Genomic DNA, 17,445 nt, shown 5'->3' with positions numbered 1-17,445 from the left:
CTAAAACCAAGGCAGACAAAACACTCGCCCAGGTACTGGACTGGGTGAGGAGGGGGTGGCCGGGTGGTGATGTTGAAAACAAATTTACACCTTTCAAGACCCGCCTGCAGGAATTATCCAGTTTGCAGGGCTGTCTGCTGTGGGGCACTCGAGTGGTCATCCCGACCTCACTGCGTACCCGAGTTCTGGAGGCGTTGCATGAGGGGCACCCTGGCATCATCAGAATGAAGGCATTAGCACGCAGCTATGTATGGTGGCCGGGCCTCGACGAGGACATCATCAGATGGGTAAGCTCCTGCAACCCCTGCCAGGAATCCCGTCCAGCTTCTCCTATTGCCACCCCTACTAAGTGGGAAAGCGCCAGCGCTCCGTGGTCCAGAATTCACATCGACCTAGCCGGCCCATTGCTTGGGAAAATGTTCCTAGTGGTCGTGGATTCCTACTCTAAATGGATTGACGTGGCACAGCTATCCACGACCACCACACTAGCAATTACCAAGGTATTAACTCGCCTGTTTGTAACACACGGGCTGCCTGACTCCATTGTTTCCGACAATGGCCCACAGTTCGCATCAGCCGAGTTCAGCCGTTTCGCTGCCAACCTGGGCATCCGCCACATTTTCACGGCCCATTTCATCCTGCCAGTAACGGATTGGCTGAAAGAGCCGTCAGGACCACTAAAGAAGCCCTGGCTAGGTTCAGCAAGGATAACTGGCACCACAAACTATCGCATTTCCTGATGAGCCAGCACTCAACTCCGTGTTCAGTCACCAATAAGTCCCCAGCTGAGCTCCTGATGGGCAGGCGCCTGAGGACTGTATTGGACAGACTTCACCCACATTACTGCCCTGACTCTCCGCTCACTTCCACATCGGGGTTAGACATTTTATCTTACAGGAACCCGTATTCGCGAGGAACTTCGCTGGAGACCCTCTGTGGATCCCGGGCGAGATCGTGGCCATCACCGGACCCAGGTCATATCGAGTCAGACTGGAGGACGGCCGAGTATGGAGAAGGCACCTGGACCAGCTGCGTAGGCGTCACAGCGCCCTCGCCAGCAGTGACCCAGAATTGCAGACCGGAGCGAGGCCTCAGCATCAACCCCACATCAGCATCAGTCCCGGTGACCAGCTTACGCCAACAGCCATTCCGGGGAATCCGAACACGGACAGCGGCATCCAGATGGCTGACCAGTCCGAACCAGTCAACGGGAGCATGTCCCCAGTGACCAGCCCTACGAGTCCCAAACCAACCCGATCCGAGGGGCATGTTAGTAACTCCCTACCGATCTTGCCTTCCCATACAGACTCTGAACTGACAGACAACCCACCAGAGTTGCGCCGTTCTGGGCGACAGCATAAACCTCCAGTCTACCTCAAAGACTATGCGTGTTCGCATCTGGGGGGAAGGGGTGTTATGTCCTTGGAACCCTAGGAGTTCTCACTCAGGTCCATTCACTTTGCGGGGGCGTTTTTCCCCTCACTCATTGGTTGGTTCTCCCCAGCAGCCAGCTATAAAAGCAGGCTGCGGGGTCCAACCAGTTGCTGATCGCTGCGAGCCAGTTCCAGGCTTGGCAAGCACGGTCAGTCCTTTATTGCTATAATAAAGTATTGTTGCACTCATGCTCTGGTTCAGCCTCTCATTTCCCAAACTTAACAATTTCTATATTATAGATGTGTAAATGTAGTTACCAGAAGTCAAGATAAGCTCAAGGGTGTCTTTACACTGCCTATTAGTAAATTCATACTGTCTGTGGAACAAATGCCATCCCAAAAATGGACCTTAACATGTTGCTACAAGAGTGTCCATCTTTTTAAATATCAGGCACTCCAGGTGCAGCACAAGATAAAATCTCTTTGGATTTGAGCTTCTTCGGCGACAGACCAAAACCTTATCTCTGTGAGGTTTTGATCCATGCTCGCCACTGGAGTGCCCTGAGCCAGCTGGTTTAGGAGCTAAGCCATCCTGTAGAGGTGGTGAAAAAGGGGGAGAGTGCCTGCACGGTTGAGGAGAGCCGCATCTCTCCTCCCCAGCTGGCCATTACTCCCTTTCCCGAAGGCGGTTGTAGCAGTGATCAGAAATGGCCACCACAAAGAAGAACTCAAATGGAAAAGAATGTGCAGGGGGAAGATAAGAAGAGAAAGTTTTGGTTGACCATGTCAAACAGCAAAAGCAACAAATAAGGTACCCTGGAATTGAAACTATTAAAAAAAAAACCAATAACATTGTTCCCTAAGAAGAGTTTTAAGCTGCGAAGGAGAGAGAAAAGGGAAAAGATTTGGGTTTTTTTTCTCCTTTTCCTATACTGACAGCTAAGAGACTTAAGCAAGAAATTGGAAAAAAATTCCACTTTGACATTAATAGGCATTTAATGCTGAAAATAAAAATCAAAGGGATAATAAAGATTTCTGGATAATCAAAAGCTTTTCAAAACAGGAAAGAAGAGAAAAAGAATAAAAGGGCAGGATCTGGAAGGGAGGAGACTGCCTGGAATTAAAAAGAACTTACAGCAACATCTCAACAAGACTTCCAAAAGATACATCTTAACTGAAACATCACAACAAAATAGTAAAACCCCAGGAGGAGAAAGTGGAAAAAGAAATAAGAAACAACTTGGGACTATTTTGATTACTTGGTGATCTCTGGATTCTTGGTTATTGCATTTGAATGACTAAAATCAATCAGGTGGTTGTTTAAAACTGTTTAAAATGGCTCCACTTTTAGAAGAACTGAAAATGGAACTTAAAAAAGTACAAAGAAGATGCACAGGAAGGGAGAGGGAGAAATGGAGATTTTGAACTATAAGAAACAACAAGAAATGGCTGCAGAACAAGAAGATTGGCACAAAGAAGAAGCCATCTTTAACTAACAAGTAATCTTAGGTGGTGGTGGGGGGAAGAAAAGGTGGGAAAGAGAATGGAAATTTTAAGATTGGGAAAAACAACTCCAAAAAAAGAGAGTGAAAAATAAGTATAAAATCGGAAAGCAACGGAAGAGGGAAATGCAGAAGAGAGAATTAGAAGTAGAGAGACAAGGGGGTAAAAAGGGGAGGGAGAAGATGAGAGGGAAAAAAGAAAGGAAAAGAAGTTATAAAGGACAGAAACAAAATATAGAGAAATAGGGTCTATTTAGAGATAATGGGTGAAAATTTAATGGAAAAGTGGATTCTGTAAAGGTACATAAGATAGTATTGTTATATTAGAAATAGAAATAATTTTAGAAAATATGCAACAATGTATGATTAAAATGTTGTGATAAAATAGCTATTGTAATTCAGTGGAATGCTTGTCAATAAATAAATGTAACAAAATAAATATTTAATGATTTACAAAACATATGTGAAGAGAAATAAGGGAAAAATTAATTATGGAGATTATACGTGTCTTTAAGGAAGTATGATATTTAATTGAAAAGAAATGTTAAAGATGTTAAGATTTTAATGATTATTAATGATAGAACTGAATTGGAATGGAATGAGGGTTTATAATTACATATATTTATAATCCTTTTAAAAAAAAGAATATAGTGTGTATTATAAGAATGTACCAAGCAGAATTCAATTGGAAGTTATGTATTATGTATTATATTGAAGGTCATAACCTTAAGATATATATTGAAGTTTAAATAAGAGTTGAATGGATATAATTAAAAGATATAAAGGTGTCATACTCCAACTACAGGAGAAAACTTGTTTAATGAGAAAAGATAATATGAAATTGAAACAGAACAGACAAAAGTATAAATATAATGATTTGAATTGAGATGAGATAATCAAAATAAAATTGAGAAAATTAAAAGAGGGGAAAAACTATATAATAGAAAATGTAGAATAGTATAAGATATGGAACAGAACACAAAAAGGAGCATGAAATTGAGTTTTGTGTCTATATAAATAAGTTCAACCCAGGACCATGCTATTTTCAAAAAAGATGTTTTACTTGTATTTTGTATGTGTGAAAACCCAAATAAAACTTTATTTTAAAAAAAGATAAAATCTCTTACCTGCTTTGTTGCGTAGTGATGTGGTAGGCCACCTACAAATATTGGTCCTGTTGGTTGCCAAATGAGAGATGACCAGGGATTGCCAATTCTGGACCTTTTCACAGTAATTCCCAGGACAGTCATGACAGCCTCACACGTTTCCAAATCTTGCCTACATACATTTGGGAGGACGACAAGGAAAGCGAAGTTTTACAACTGAGCTCAACAACCTGAAAGAGTTCCTTGACAAACTCATTACAATGTGTCCATAAAAGGATGGATATTCTTTAATATACCAGTTCTAAATTAATTGCAATTTAATGGTGACTGAGGAAATGACTGTAAAACACACACACACACACACATACACACACACACACACACTCCTTTTTCTCTTGTTTTGAACAGCTTTTCTAAAATATGAAGTTGATCTCCCATTAACGTTGCAATTTTATATTACAAAAGGTTAAAAAGTAATTTACAGTTTAAAGTACTTTGTTGCAATGGAAAACTTGCCATCTGAATTGTTATTACTATTTTTAAGGCTGCAAATCGATTAAGCGTCCTTTTGCTCAAAGTACTTCACGTAAAAATCATCCAGAAATAATGCCATGTGCCAAAATAAAATAATTAAAGCAATGGACTTCTGCTAATTTGTTAGACTCATTATAATTAAGATTTAAAGCTTACACATCCTTCTTCACCATTCAACCTGATTCTAAATATTTCCATTTAGTTCCACTCTTATTTAATAAATATTTTGGATTGTGTTTTGTCAACAACCAATAGAGATGATCACTGAACAGTTGGTAACTTTTTAAAAGTGCTTTGAAAGGTTAGTTATTCAGATCGCAGATAATACATTAGTTCTTAAGCCAAAAGGAGATAAAAGATGAAGACAAGCTACATCAATGCTTGTGTACCCTATCACATAATGATGTCACCATTCCTCTGTTAATAAAGCAGCCCTCACCATACAACACAAACAGGAGATGCCAAGCCATATCAAACTTCTAGTCATCTTTGAAAAATTGGAGGAGGAAGCAACGTCTCTGACTCATGTTCCTCTTGTTCTAACTTGTCTTTGAAACCACCTTCTTTTTCCACTGGAGAAACAGCTTGCTATGCCTCCACTTCTGATTTCCATTTCAATTGACCCAACTCGAAGAAAAAATTCTGAAAGACAGCTTTGTTAAGAAGCCCCTCCTCTTGGTTTGTTGCCACTGATCAATCAAAGCCATCTGCAAAGCTGAGCTGGACCCATGGATAAGAGGAGGCTTTTGTGGCTTCTCGGAAAACAAATGTTTGATTTGCCATTTGCAAAATGATTTCTTCTAGGGGATGGAAACACCATACAGAATAGATGATGGAATCACATAAGAAGAGGATAAACTGAGGGGAGGAGGAATATGGGTTAGTTTGGGAATGATTTGCAAATCAGATAGATGGCAATGCTGATGCCAGAAAGAAAGGGAGAGAAGTCAGAAAGAAAAGGGTGTACATTATGTCAAAGATGAATAATTGATGGTGCCACTGACTTTTACTTCGACCTATCCACTGCTTATTATAGCCTTGTGCACAAATTAGTATGTAATTCTAAACAGATTATTTCCAAAGACATCCTTGTCAAAACAAGGCAGAGGAATGGAAAGTTTTATGCAATGAATTGGAAGTGGGGAAAAAGACAGCTGGGAATTAACTGAAACCACTTAGAATGTATTTGCATAATACCTTACACTTATGTAAGGTATTGACTTGTATAAGGTATTTTAAAAGAGCATATCTGACTGTCTATCTTATATAGCTGCCCATCTATCCAGTGAAATGCTGGGAGGTGAACAAAATTTCTGACCGTTTGTGCAGCCACAGGCACATTTGTGGCCTGCTGGAAGTCATTTTGCAGGGCTCTGGCAGTGTTCCTCCTGTCCCTCCTTGCACAAAGGTGGAGGTAGTGGTCCTGATGCTGGGTTGTTGCCCTCCTATGGCCTCCTCCATGTCTCCTGATGTACTGGCCTGTCTCCTGGTAGCACCTCCATTCTCTGGACACTACGCTGACAGGCACAGCAAACCTTCTTGCCACAGCTCACATTGATGTGCCATCCTGGATGAGCTGCACTACCTGAGCCACTTGTGTGGGTTGTAGACTCCATCTCATGCTACCACTAGAGTGAAAGCACTGCCAGCATTCAAAAGTGACCAAACTATCAGCCAGAAAGTATAGGAACTGAGAAATGGTCTATCGTCACCACCTGCAGAACCACTCCTTTATTGGGGATGTCTTGCTAACTGCTATGCTTTCCACCTGTTGTCTATTCCATTTGTATAACTGCATGTGAAATTGATTGTCAATCCGTGTTGCTACCTAAGTGGTCAGTTTGATTTCACAGAAGTGTGATTGACTTGGAGTTACATTGTGTTGTTTAAGTGTTCCCTTTATTTTTTTGAGCAGTGTATAACAACCCATTTGTTAATTGAAGTAGGGGATTATAGACATCTATCCATATATGTAGTTATAAATAAATACATTAGGGATTTAAGATCTTCTTCAGATACTGAGATCTTATGTGACTGAATATGCACTGATAACATCTGACCAAGAGATCAAAGACCTTTTGAAAGAAAGAAGTGAAGCAGGCTATTCCATCAGTTCTGCTGAGAGACCAGCTTCTTTATACACTACAGCAGGCCTTCAATCTTGCAATTTTACGATTTTTTGTTGGCTGAGGAATTCTGGGAATTGAATTCCTCAAGTCTTAAAGTTGCCAAGGTTGGAGACCCCTACATTACAGCATTCCTTCTTCCATTAACCATCAGACTGCAAAAAAAAGGGAGAGATGGAACCAGGAATATCTAGTTCCTTCCCTTCTGGAAGCAATTCGAAGCCATGTTTAAAAGTGTGCATTTTGTTATTTAAGAAATAGTGCTTGGGTTAAGTTTTCCTTCTTTTTCCCAACCTCGCATCTATGCTGATCTTTAAAAAAAAAAACGTTTTGGGCTGAAGAACAGAATAAACAAGGATTGAGAGAAAGAGAGAAGGAGCATCAGCATCAGAGACAGAATTGGGGATCTAGTAGAAGAATAGAATGAGGGAGGGAGAAGAAGGTGTAAAACCACCTGCTCTGTGCGTGCACAAAAAGAAGAAAGATGTGAGATGGTGAAGGCAAAAAAGCTGGAGGACATCAATCAAGAACATACATCAAGGAAATGGCGGGAGCACAGGAAAGAACTCTGCTGATAGAAATGAAGCAGAGCTGCCTATTGCAGGCCATGTATACTGGGATTTACAGCCAAATATTGGCTTCAGGCCACTGCTACTTGATAAAAGATACAGCAATTTGTCTGAGATGTTTTCAGCATAACAGCTGTTATGTATGCATTTGCCTACAAGCAAGTAATATTCTGGAATTGTTTCCTTGGGCTTTCTGTTGGTAGGACAAGATGTTAACAATTCAGGATTCCAGTGAGCAGTTTTTCACCATGTGCTTATACAGTTTTGTACCCTCTGAAAAGGTTGGATTGAACATTTCCAAGAGAGGATAAATTAAAATAACAATCTTCAAAAATTATTCTTTAATGTTTGCAAAAGATACTACCATCCAGTAGTTCATGTCTGGTATAAGTATCCCATCAACCTTCTTCTACACCAGGGTTGTTAAACTTGATTTCATTGAGGGCTGCATCAGGGTTGTGTTTGACCTCAGGGGGCCAGAGTGGTTGTCACCAGGATCGGCATGGCCAGTTTGACATCACTTGTGTTGGGGGCACTTGTGGTGGCCCAAATGCTCTGCCAGAGAAATGGGCTCCTGAGCTCCATTTTTAGCTGCAACAGTCTCCTGTAACCCTCTGCCAGTGAAAATGGAGCTCAGGAGGACCCATGTGCAGCCCTCCCAAGTTCCATTTTTGGTGGCAGAGGCACCACAGGCCAGTCCACTATTTCCAGGGTGGCCCCACGAGCCAGTTCTAAGCAACCCGCAGGTCAAATCCAGCCCTTGGGCCTTGACTTTGACACCTCTGTTCTACACCCAATGCATAGGGCATTTAATTTTTGTGGGAACAGTGATGGCATCCTCCTTCTCCTCGTTCAGTACCGAAATGTACGCACAATAATTCAAGTGCTCCTGTGGGTCAAGCTGCTAATAACTGTGCCCTAACAGTAATTGTGTAGCTTCATCTTTTGTGCTTCCCATAAATATAATAATTAAACACTGGCCTTCTAATTATAACCTGGGTGATGAGATCTGTCCAAATGGAGCTGTATTCAGCACCCAGGGCCATTCAAAATTGGATGGATAGAAAGGTCAGATGATCTGCTAATATGCCATTGGGAGAAAGGGTGACTTAGCATAACAAAAACATTTGCAAGCATCTCCAAACTCATGTGCATGATGTCCTATTTAATGGCATTTGTCAGCAAGTACTGACAATATAGTTTAGACTCTATGGCAAAATCATTTAAAAGATAATGAAACATCAGATTGCCTTTCTTGCCAAGCTTGTTAAATGTTATTCTTACTAAGAACATTTCTTTCCCTTTTTGGACTCTGAAAAATATGGTCCTGTTTCCTGAATGCACTGGTCACTCTCTTGTAGACACATGTAGCATTTATTTCTAATCCGTTGTTTGGTGCAGTTGAAGTCATTTGTAATATTATTAACTATGATAATCATATCCAACAATCTTAAAAAAACCTAAGTGGCTATAATTTTAATTAAATTGAAATGCTAATTTCAATAGGATTATAAAAAGAGAGAACGCCATACTACCTACTATCTATAAAAGTTATTCATCACCCACAATATTGGAGCAATAATAGTTGATCAGTGATATTTCACCATCGGAGTACATTAATCATTGTTGTCCCTGGTATTAATATTTCATCAGTCACTATGAAAATTTATTACTGGTGTAATTGAACATTCTTTGGGCATATCTTTCTATACTTTCTAGAGTGCCAGTATGGCCTTTTCCTGACTTGATATATTTAGAAAGTTCAAAAGAATTTTTATGTCACAGTACATTTCCTAGCTGAAGTAACACATAAATTAGATTTCTCTTTCAATTTAAATAATGCACGTTATCAGATCTGTGCTGAAATGCTTAGCATTGAAAAAAACGGTCTTTCTTTCTGACTTATATTATTTTCACATATATATGTTCATAAATCTGTTTCTACCGGTATATTAAACTAATTTTAAAAATATGTAAATCTGCATTTAAATAATATTTAAATATGAATTTGAATATACTGCTAGATATAATTGATTGTAAGTATGCTTGTTTGAGTGGAGAATACTTTAGGCTAGAGTCAGCAATCAGCTTGATTTCTTTTGTACAACTGTGTTCTTATGTTCTCAATCAACTTGGGACTTTTTCTGCATTTTAGATTCATAATCAAAACAATCATTTTCCCAATTGACATCTTTCAGTATCTCTTTGCTATGATTATTAAAAATAGCATGTTTGTCCACATATTAGAGAGTAGCTATAGCTGTCAAGCTGTTTCATTCTGCTATAACGTGTTTGTCTCTGCACATATGTGCATTTAAATAATTTTTAAAAAATCAGCTTGATTCCTCACTAAATGTCCATCAGGGAACAGAAGTATAGAACCCTTCATAACAATTATGTGTGAGTCCACTTTATAGCAGCGGTTATAATGAAGAGGATTTATTTATTTTTGACTCTATTATGTTTGCATAACTTGTTTGTATTCTATGACACTGCCATCACCAAGATGTTGAGAAAGGGAAGATGAAACCGTTGGATATTTGTTATGTCCAACTTTCATAATTTATCCCAAACATAGTTGTAAAGATTCATCTAGATTCATTGGAGCAAGTCACCGGGAAGAAAAATGGGACAACTCACCATGGCCGTACAATCTGATTTTGAATCTTTCCATTTGGTTCCACTGGTTCTATTATAGTGAGACAACTTGCTGTGGCCAACATGCCATGGGACAGCTCACTATGGGAGACAATTCAATATGGGATATCTCAATGCTCTCTGCAGGACAATTTGATGCAGCCAAATTACCACAGGATAATTCAACACAGATAACACAAGATAACTGTACTGTTATCCGCCACTAGTGTTGAGGAAACAGTGGCAGATAGCAATACAGTTAACTTGCACTGAATTATATCATACTGCGGGGAGTTGTCTTGCAGTAAGTTTTCCCATAGCTAGTTGGCAGCAGTGAGTTATTGGTGAGTTGTTCTAGACCCCTGGGAGGAACCTTGGAAACTACCTGTTCTAAACATTACACATTCTTTCGGCTTGAATATCTTAATGGGTAAAGATGGGAGATTTGGAGTGGGGTTCCATCAATATGCTGACAACACCTGGTTCTGCTGCTCTTTACCATTTCAATGTAAGAAATACATAGCACCTTTGAACATTGCTTATGATTCATGATGAGTTGGATAAAGGAAAGCAAGCTAAAATTATATCCTGACAATATAGTAGTGTATTAAATAATGAGAAAGCTGAATCAAAACTATTAGGTTTTAATGATACCTGATGTTTTTTGTTTGATTTGTTTATTTTGATTCTTTTTCTTACTTCCCATTGTCACATTTCAATCAGGTGGTCATTTAAATGACTTAAATAGGAAAAAAAAACCAAAGTCAGGTGATACTCTTTTGGATGGAACTGCACTCACCCAGAAATAGAAGGTTAAGAGTTTAGGTCTTTGCCACTGCAGCTGTCACTAGATTTGCAAGTGAAAGTTATGGGAAGTAGCACATTAGCATAAGGAATAACAAGGGCAACAAATAGAACAAATGTGACTGCTCTTGAGCTACCCAAAACTAGGAATGGTTATCAAAGTGGCATCCACTGAGTCAGGGCCTAGATTCATCTAGCTTAATACACTATTTTTGTAGAAAGTGTCACTTCGGGGTCATTTAGGGTCCTTTTTCATGGAGACTGCTTGCTATTGAAGTTAGCACTTTCTATATACTAAAAATGGGAACTAAGCCATTGAATTATATGAATTCTTCCTATGTGCCTTACATACAAATACAAATAACCCAACCTTCAGTTTTAATAGAAAAATGTAAATAACTCGTGATGGCAATATGGGTCTGATTTTAATTAATAGCTTTCCACTTTTGAGAGGGGGTGGTACAATGGCTCAGTGGTTAAGGGGCTGGGCTTGTCAGATGGAAAGTCAATAGCCCCGGGTCAAGACCTGAGCGTCATGTGACAGGGTGAGTTCCCGTCCTTGCCTTAGCTCCTGTCAACTTAGTAGTTTGAAAACATGCAAATGTGAGTAGATGAATAGGCAGTTATTTGGTGGGAAGGTAACGGTGCTTCATGATGTCATGGCCACATGATCACAGAAACATCTTTGGACAGCACTGACTCAATGGCCATTGAAACAGAGATGAACATCATCCCTATAATCAGCAACAATTAGCTGAGTAAAAATCTGCAGGGACTCCTTTACCTCTTTACTTTTGGGAGGAAAGCAAACTGTTGGTCATTCGCTTCTCTTTCCTTCCACCTTTTCCAACATTAGTACCTTCTCCAGAGAGCCTGTTCTTTGCAAAATGTGTCCATCTTGGGATAATTTGAGCCCAGTCACTTGTGTCTTGTCTGAGAATTCTGTGTTAATTTATTCAATAATCCATTTGTTTTTGTGACTGTCCACCGTGTTCTCAGGAGTATTTTCCAACATCAATGTTAAAAAATGTCAATACTGTTCCTACATTGCTTTTTCAAAGCCAACTTTCATAGAGTGTAACAAGCAATACCATAGTTTGCACAGTTCTGACCTTTGTAAGTATAAATGCATCACACCATTTGAATATCTTTTCCAAGGCTTTCATGGCTGCTCTACCAAGTGCAAGTTGGTAGCACATGTACTGATTGCTTGTTCCTTTACTGCTAATGGCTGATGCTAAAAGGAAGAATTTATACAGAGAATCCTTCTTTGAGGCAGATGGATGATTCAAAAATGAAAAATAAACAAAAAGATACCTTCATTGTTAATTCTAAGGCTGGTTCTTCAATCTGTTGTCATTAGTTTGTTCTTTCTCTTTAAGCCTAGATTTTTTTTAATCTCACTTTGCTCTTTAACTTTTATGATTAGGACTTGGAGATCCTTTGCACAGCTATCAGGACAAGGTCATCAGCATAATGCTATTTCTTCTTCCAATTTTTGCTCTCAACTTTTAGACTAACTCTAAAATGTTGGCATTATTATTGTTGTTGTTACCATTTTCAGAGTATTTTCATCATGCCAAAATAAAATTATGAAATTGTAGAACTGACTCAATGATTTTTAAATTTACATTAATATTTAAACAGAATTTCCTATTTTTAGAGTTATGCAAACTGAGCCTTCTCTAGTGAGCTAAGAGAAGGCTTGATCTGCACAATGTGAATGAAGCTTTGTGCTTCTTGTGTATGAAGTTTTTAAATGGAAAAGAGTGCATTGTTTTGAAGGTTTCTGATGATGTTCATTTCAATTCAAACTTGTCTTTTGATGCTACTGATTAGCCATCTATTGGGTGATTTGTGTCAAAATATTGTATAATAGCCTCATCAAGCTGTTATCTTTGAAAAGCTATAAAACAATGGTTATGATCAACTAATTAGTATGATTAAATTGTTATTAATTAAATTACAATCAATTAGATATAATTACAGCCATCTTGTTCAATTAATTTTGTAGAGAAACTAATTGCCTGTTCTTCTCAACTCTAGGGATCTTTTTCAAAAATGACTTAAGGGAAATAAAACACATGTACCTTTTCCCCCTTCCCACATAATACTAAGAACTCAAAGGATGATTTTGGAGCAACATAGTTCATGAAAAAAAAAGTACTGAATGGAAACTATAAAACCAAATAAAATCAAAATTGGCATATGACTGAATTTCAACTTCATGTACATTATCAGTTGTAAATAAAATAGCAGTTGTAAGGACAAAACCTGAGGAAGTTTAGATGAATTAAGTATTATTTATAGATTGTATTAATTATTATTGATTTGATTACCATAGTTTCCAACTCAACCAAATGACTCTGGATGGCTTACAATTCTAAAATTAAAACAATCTAAAAAACAGTAAAACAATAAAAACATCCACAAAATAAATAAGTACAGCAATGATTATTAATTATTAGTCAACTATCAGTAAAGCCAAGTAACAGGGCCCTTGACACATTATGAGCCCAAGATATGGGTACACAGTCAAGTTTTGAAGTTTGCGAAAAGCCAAATTGGGGCCATTCTAATCTTTGAAAGGAAAATGTTCCACAAGGCAGAGGCTACAGCAGAGAAGGCCCATCTTCTAGTTCCTTCCAGTCAAAACTCTTTGGCTGACAGGATCTGTAACATGCTCAGTCTATGGATAGGACTGGACAGGTAGAAACTCTTGGAAAATGACAGTCCTCAGATAACCTGGTTTTCTTTTCTCTGTGTTACAGTCCAGGTGAATAAATTATATCAAGTAGGACAGATTAGGGTCCTGTTCCATATCTAGAAAGTATCTGATCCTCTGATTCCTGAGAAAGTAGACATGATCGTTAATTTGATCACCTGTTTATTAGATCTATATCCTTCTTGTTTGGATAGTTTAATCCCAGGAAGATGTGTGATTGGATCCATAGAGTGGCAAATTCATCGTGTGAGAGGTTGATTCCACCTATTTTGAAGGAACTATTCAAGGAGTGGCCCAAAATTCAGACTGGTATAACCTTTATATTTGTAAAGGGATTCATTCAGTGGAATCTATAAGATGTGATTATTGTTACTCCATTGCTTCTGTGCATTATTATTATTATTATTCTCTAATGAGCTTCAATGAAGAGCAGATCATCATTTTAGTTTTCCAACCAAGTGGAAAAAAACAGCAATTGTTAGAGTGATCAGGAGTGGAAACATTTATGAAACAAGGACAAAATGAATCATGATTAGCAATAAAGGAAAAGTTAAATGGGGCTAAAGAAAGACTGGTAATAAACTACAAAATATCTCTGGCTTCCATCATCCCTCCTATACAAAATGTATCCTGAGGCTTAGACTCTCACATGCTTACAAGAAGCATTTGCATGAAAAAAGGAAAGCACTGAATTGCCGGCAGAAATAGCATCTTCAGTGAGAAGATCTTGCTTATTGTCATTTATTTTATTATTTATTTATTAAGTTTATGGCCTGCCTTTTCTCTAAGAGCTGAAGGAAGCTTACACGGAGCTCTCTGCAATGTTATCTGCAATATTTCGATATCTCTGTTATAACAACCTTATGAATAGTTTGAGAGAGAGTGATTGGTCCAAAGCAGCCCTTTAAGCTCCAGGGCTTAACACAAGTGTATAAGGTCGTGATTAAGGTGCTGCATATAAACTTGGGTCAAAAGACCAACATGTTATGCATTACACAACATGAACTCCCAGAGACCTTCTATCGTTTCTCTCTTTTCCTAGGTAAGTAAATCAGTATTTTCTGTGAGGGTGAACGGGCATAACTTTAATCTGAAAATCAGTAGAAGCTGATTTTAGGAATTAGCTTCAAGAATATATATGCCATGATAATGGCTGCAGCAGATGTACCCTAGAACATATAGTTTGGGGAGCATTTCTCCACAAATATGTGATAGACAGGTCAAGGGAATATATACTAAATCCAAATTAATATCCATAGTTCTTTTCTCTAATCTGCCTGAATGTATTACCATTGTTTTATCTTCAATCCTTAAAGGGACACATTGGAAAATTCAAAATACCTTCAAGAAAGTCCAATGGTTAAGACATCAGGATACAAATCAGAAGATTATGAGTTCTAGTCTCACCTTGGATATAAAAGCTGATTGGATGATTTTGGGTGAGTCACTCTCTCTTTCTCAGTCGAACTCACTTCACAGGATTGTTGTCGTAGGGTTATATAATAGGAGGAGGAAGGTGTTTTGGTTATGTTTACAGGTTGAACAACTCAATTGAAAATATAGAAACAGGCATATGAGAATTAAGTGTCTTAGTTAATCATGAATGTGGAAGACTTTTCATTGTAAATTCTTCTGTGCATTGGCACATTTAAAGGCCAGACACTATTGAATTCAATTCACAAATATGATAATGCATATCAAATTGAATAATGTGCTATCATTTTCCTGTAGTTCCATAAAAACAATACCAGAAATGTAGAATAAATTTCCATGTCATGTTATAATCTGAAATAACCAGCTACTCTCAGCAATCTCTCTTTTTGATACCAGCTATCTATCTTTCCTGATTGCTCTTATTTGACCTTGGTGCATACCCTGAATATGTTTGCTTTCATTTATTTATCTTCTATACCAATCCATTTAAACCACTGCTTAATTATGGAAAGGTACCAATTTAAATATGCTTATATCTCAATAAGGTGTCAGTCATTGCATGAATGCCGCATAAGTAATACAAGGGCTAACCAACTAGCTGTGAACCACCACTTTACAAACTTCACTTCTGACACAATGTATTAGACTGTCTTAGACAAATATGTTCTCATATTTAGCCTTCCATTTACAGTGTACAGACAACAATACCATGCTTAAGTACTGTTTTATTGCTTGCTAAATATTCATTATGCATTTGAAATTTAAAAAATGGCCAGATAAAGCATCACTAGAAATGACGAGATACAGTAAACATCTAACTCTCCTCTTACATGCATATTTGGATATAAGCCAACTACAATTATTCATCATATCATCAAACTTACCAACACAAATGTTTTGTTTAAATTGTGATTTGGAAAAAGCCATTAAGTGACACTCTTGTCAGATTTTGACTTGCTCTGGGATAATCTAAGGGTTGCTTTACGTGGAAGCAGAATTGACTATTTCCTCTGCATATATCTTGGAGTTACACATCTTCACTCATCAGACAACTATCTTCCTAGAGCGATAACTCTGAATGGTTCCCCATGAAGACATCTATTTGTAGTTCAGGGTTGAAATGAGGGGTCCCTGATGCTCTCTGAGCTTAGTGATTTTCTTGCAGATGTTTCATTATCCAAACTAGATAAAAAGCGAATACAGTTCCAGGCTTCATTAACTTAGAATCAAGATCATGTGAAGTGTTAATACCACTTTATAATGTGTTGGTAAGACCACATTTGGAATACTGCATCCAGGTTTGGTCACCATGATGTAAAAAAGATGTAGAGACTCTAGAAAGGGTGCAGAGAAGAGCAACAAGGATGATTAGGAGATTGGAGGCTAAATATATATAAATAAGAGTTGCTGGAATTGGGTGTATCTAGTTTGATGAAAAGAAGGACTAGGAGTGCCATGATAGCAGTGTTCCAATATCTCAGGGGCTGCCACAAAGAAGAGGGAGTCAAACTATTCTCCAAAGCACCTGAGCAATGGATGGAAACTAATCAAGGAGAGAAGCAACTTAAAAATAAGGAGAAATTTCCTGACAGTGGGAACAATTAATCAGTGGAACAACTTGCCTCCAGAAGTTGAGAATATTCCAGCACTGGAAATTTTTAAGAAGAGATTGGACAACCATTTGTCTGAAATGATATAGGATAGGACTGTCAAACTCTTAGGCCGTGGGCTGGATGCGTCACACACTGGCCACACCCATGCACAGTTTAGCAAAGTCCTGCCACATCATGTGACACCACTGTGATGATGTGAGTTTGACACCCTGGTATAGAGTTTCCTGACTGAGCAGGAGGTTGGACTAGAGGACCTCCAAGGTCTCTTCCAACTATTATGTTATTATGTTCTGTTCATCAGTGATCATCATCAGGGAGCAGTACATATTAGTTGCAGTGAAGCAACTGCTATAGGTAATAGGTTGGGAGGGAAGCCTACTGGACTTTAATCAAACTATGATCTCTCAAATTAGATGCATTCCATTTGTTCAATACCAGAACAAAAGTTTCAAAACTTCTGCTTTGTGTGGTGAAAAAATATGGAGCAGAGCCGTGGCAAATGACAATAGGAAACAGTGAACTTCAAAGGGTAAGGAGTTGTTTTAATAGGCATGGGTCACATCACATCATTCTTCATTGAACTGAACTGTTTAATATTTCTGGAATTCATCAAAGGATATATATTCAAGTCATGTACTTTTGATTAGTTTGGCTATTATGATAATAAAACTTGTTGCATAGCTTCATTTTCTTCAGATGCTTTTTTGATAGGTAAACATCAGGAATAACTGACAGAATTTCCACACAAACTCATTTATGTGTCTCGTGTACCATCAACATATACAACCTTACTTTGGGATACACAAATAGCACATGAAAAGTTATCCAAAGGCAGATGTAAGTTTCAAAATGGTCACAGGAAGGAATATGGTTTCCTTCACTCCCAAGAAGAAATTAAATCACGAAATTATAAAGTTGGGCCCACAGTCTCTTGCCCACCACCGCTACCATTCTATATTCTCACAACCTGCAGCAGAAGACCAGATTTCTAATCACGGTTTCTTGTGACACTATACGAAGCT

The 17,445-nt window shown here is 38.3% G+C and overlaps 1 protein-coding gene across 1 annotated transcript in view; it reads right to left on the bottom strand.

Annotated features, from left to right (window-relative positions):
- Nucleotides 1-17,445, bottom strand: part of LOC148127790 (protein eyes shut homolog) — a 188,174-nt gene that overhangs the window by 34,409 nt on the left and 136,320 nt on the right. Inside the window, exon 8 of the mRNA XM_087921048.1 lies at nt 4,003-4,153. Coding sequence (XP_087777174.1) covers nt 4,003-4,153 — 151 coding nt within the window. The remainder of the gene's footprint in view (nt 1-4,002; nt 4,154-17,445) is intronic.

This window comes from Pseudonaja textilis, chromosome 1 (assembly GCF_049901715.1).
Source record: "Pseudonaja textilis isolate UNSWEBS1 chromosome 1, rPseTex1.2, whole genome shotgun sequence".
Classification (NCBI taxonomy): Eukaryota; Metazoa; Chordata; class Lepidosauria; order Squamata; family Elapidae; genus Pseudonaja; species Pseudonaja textilis.
Note: the sequence above shows the minus strand (reverse complement) of the source record. Positions and strands in the feature narration are given on the sequence as shown.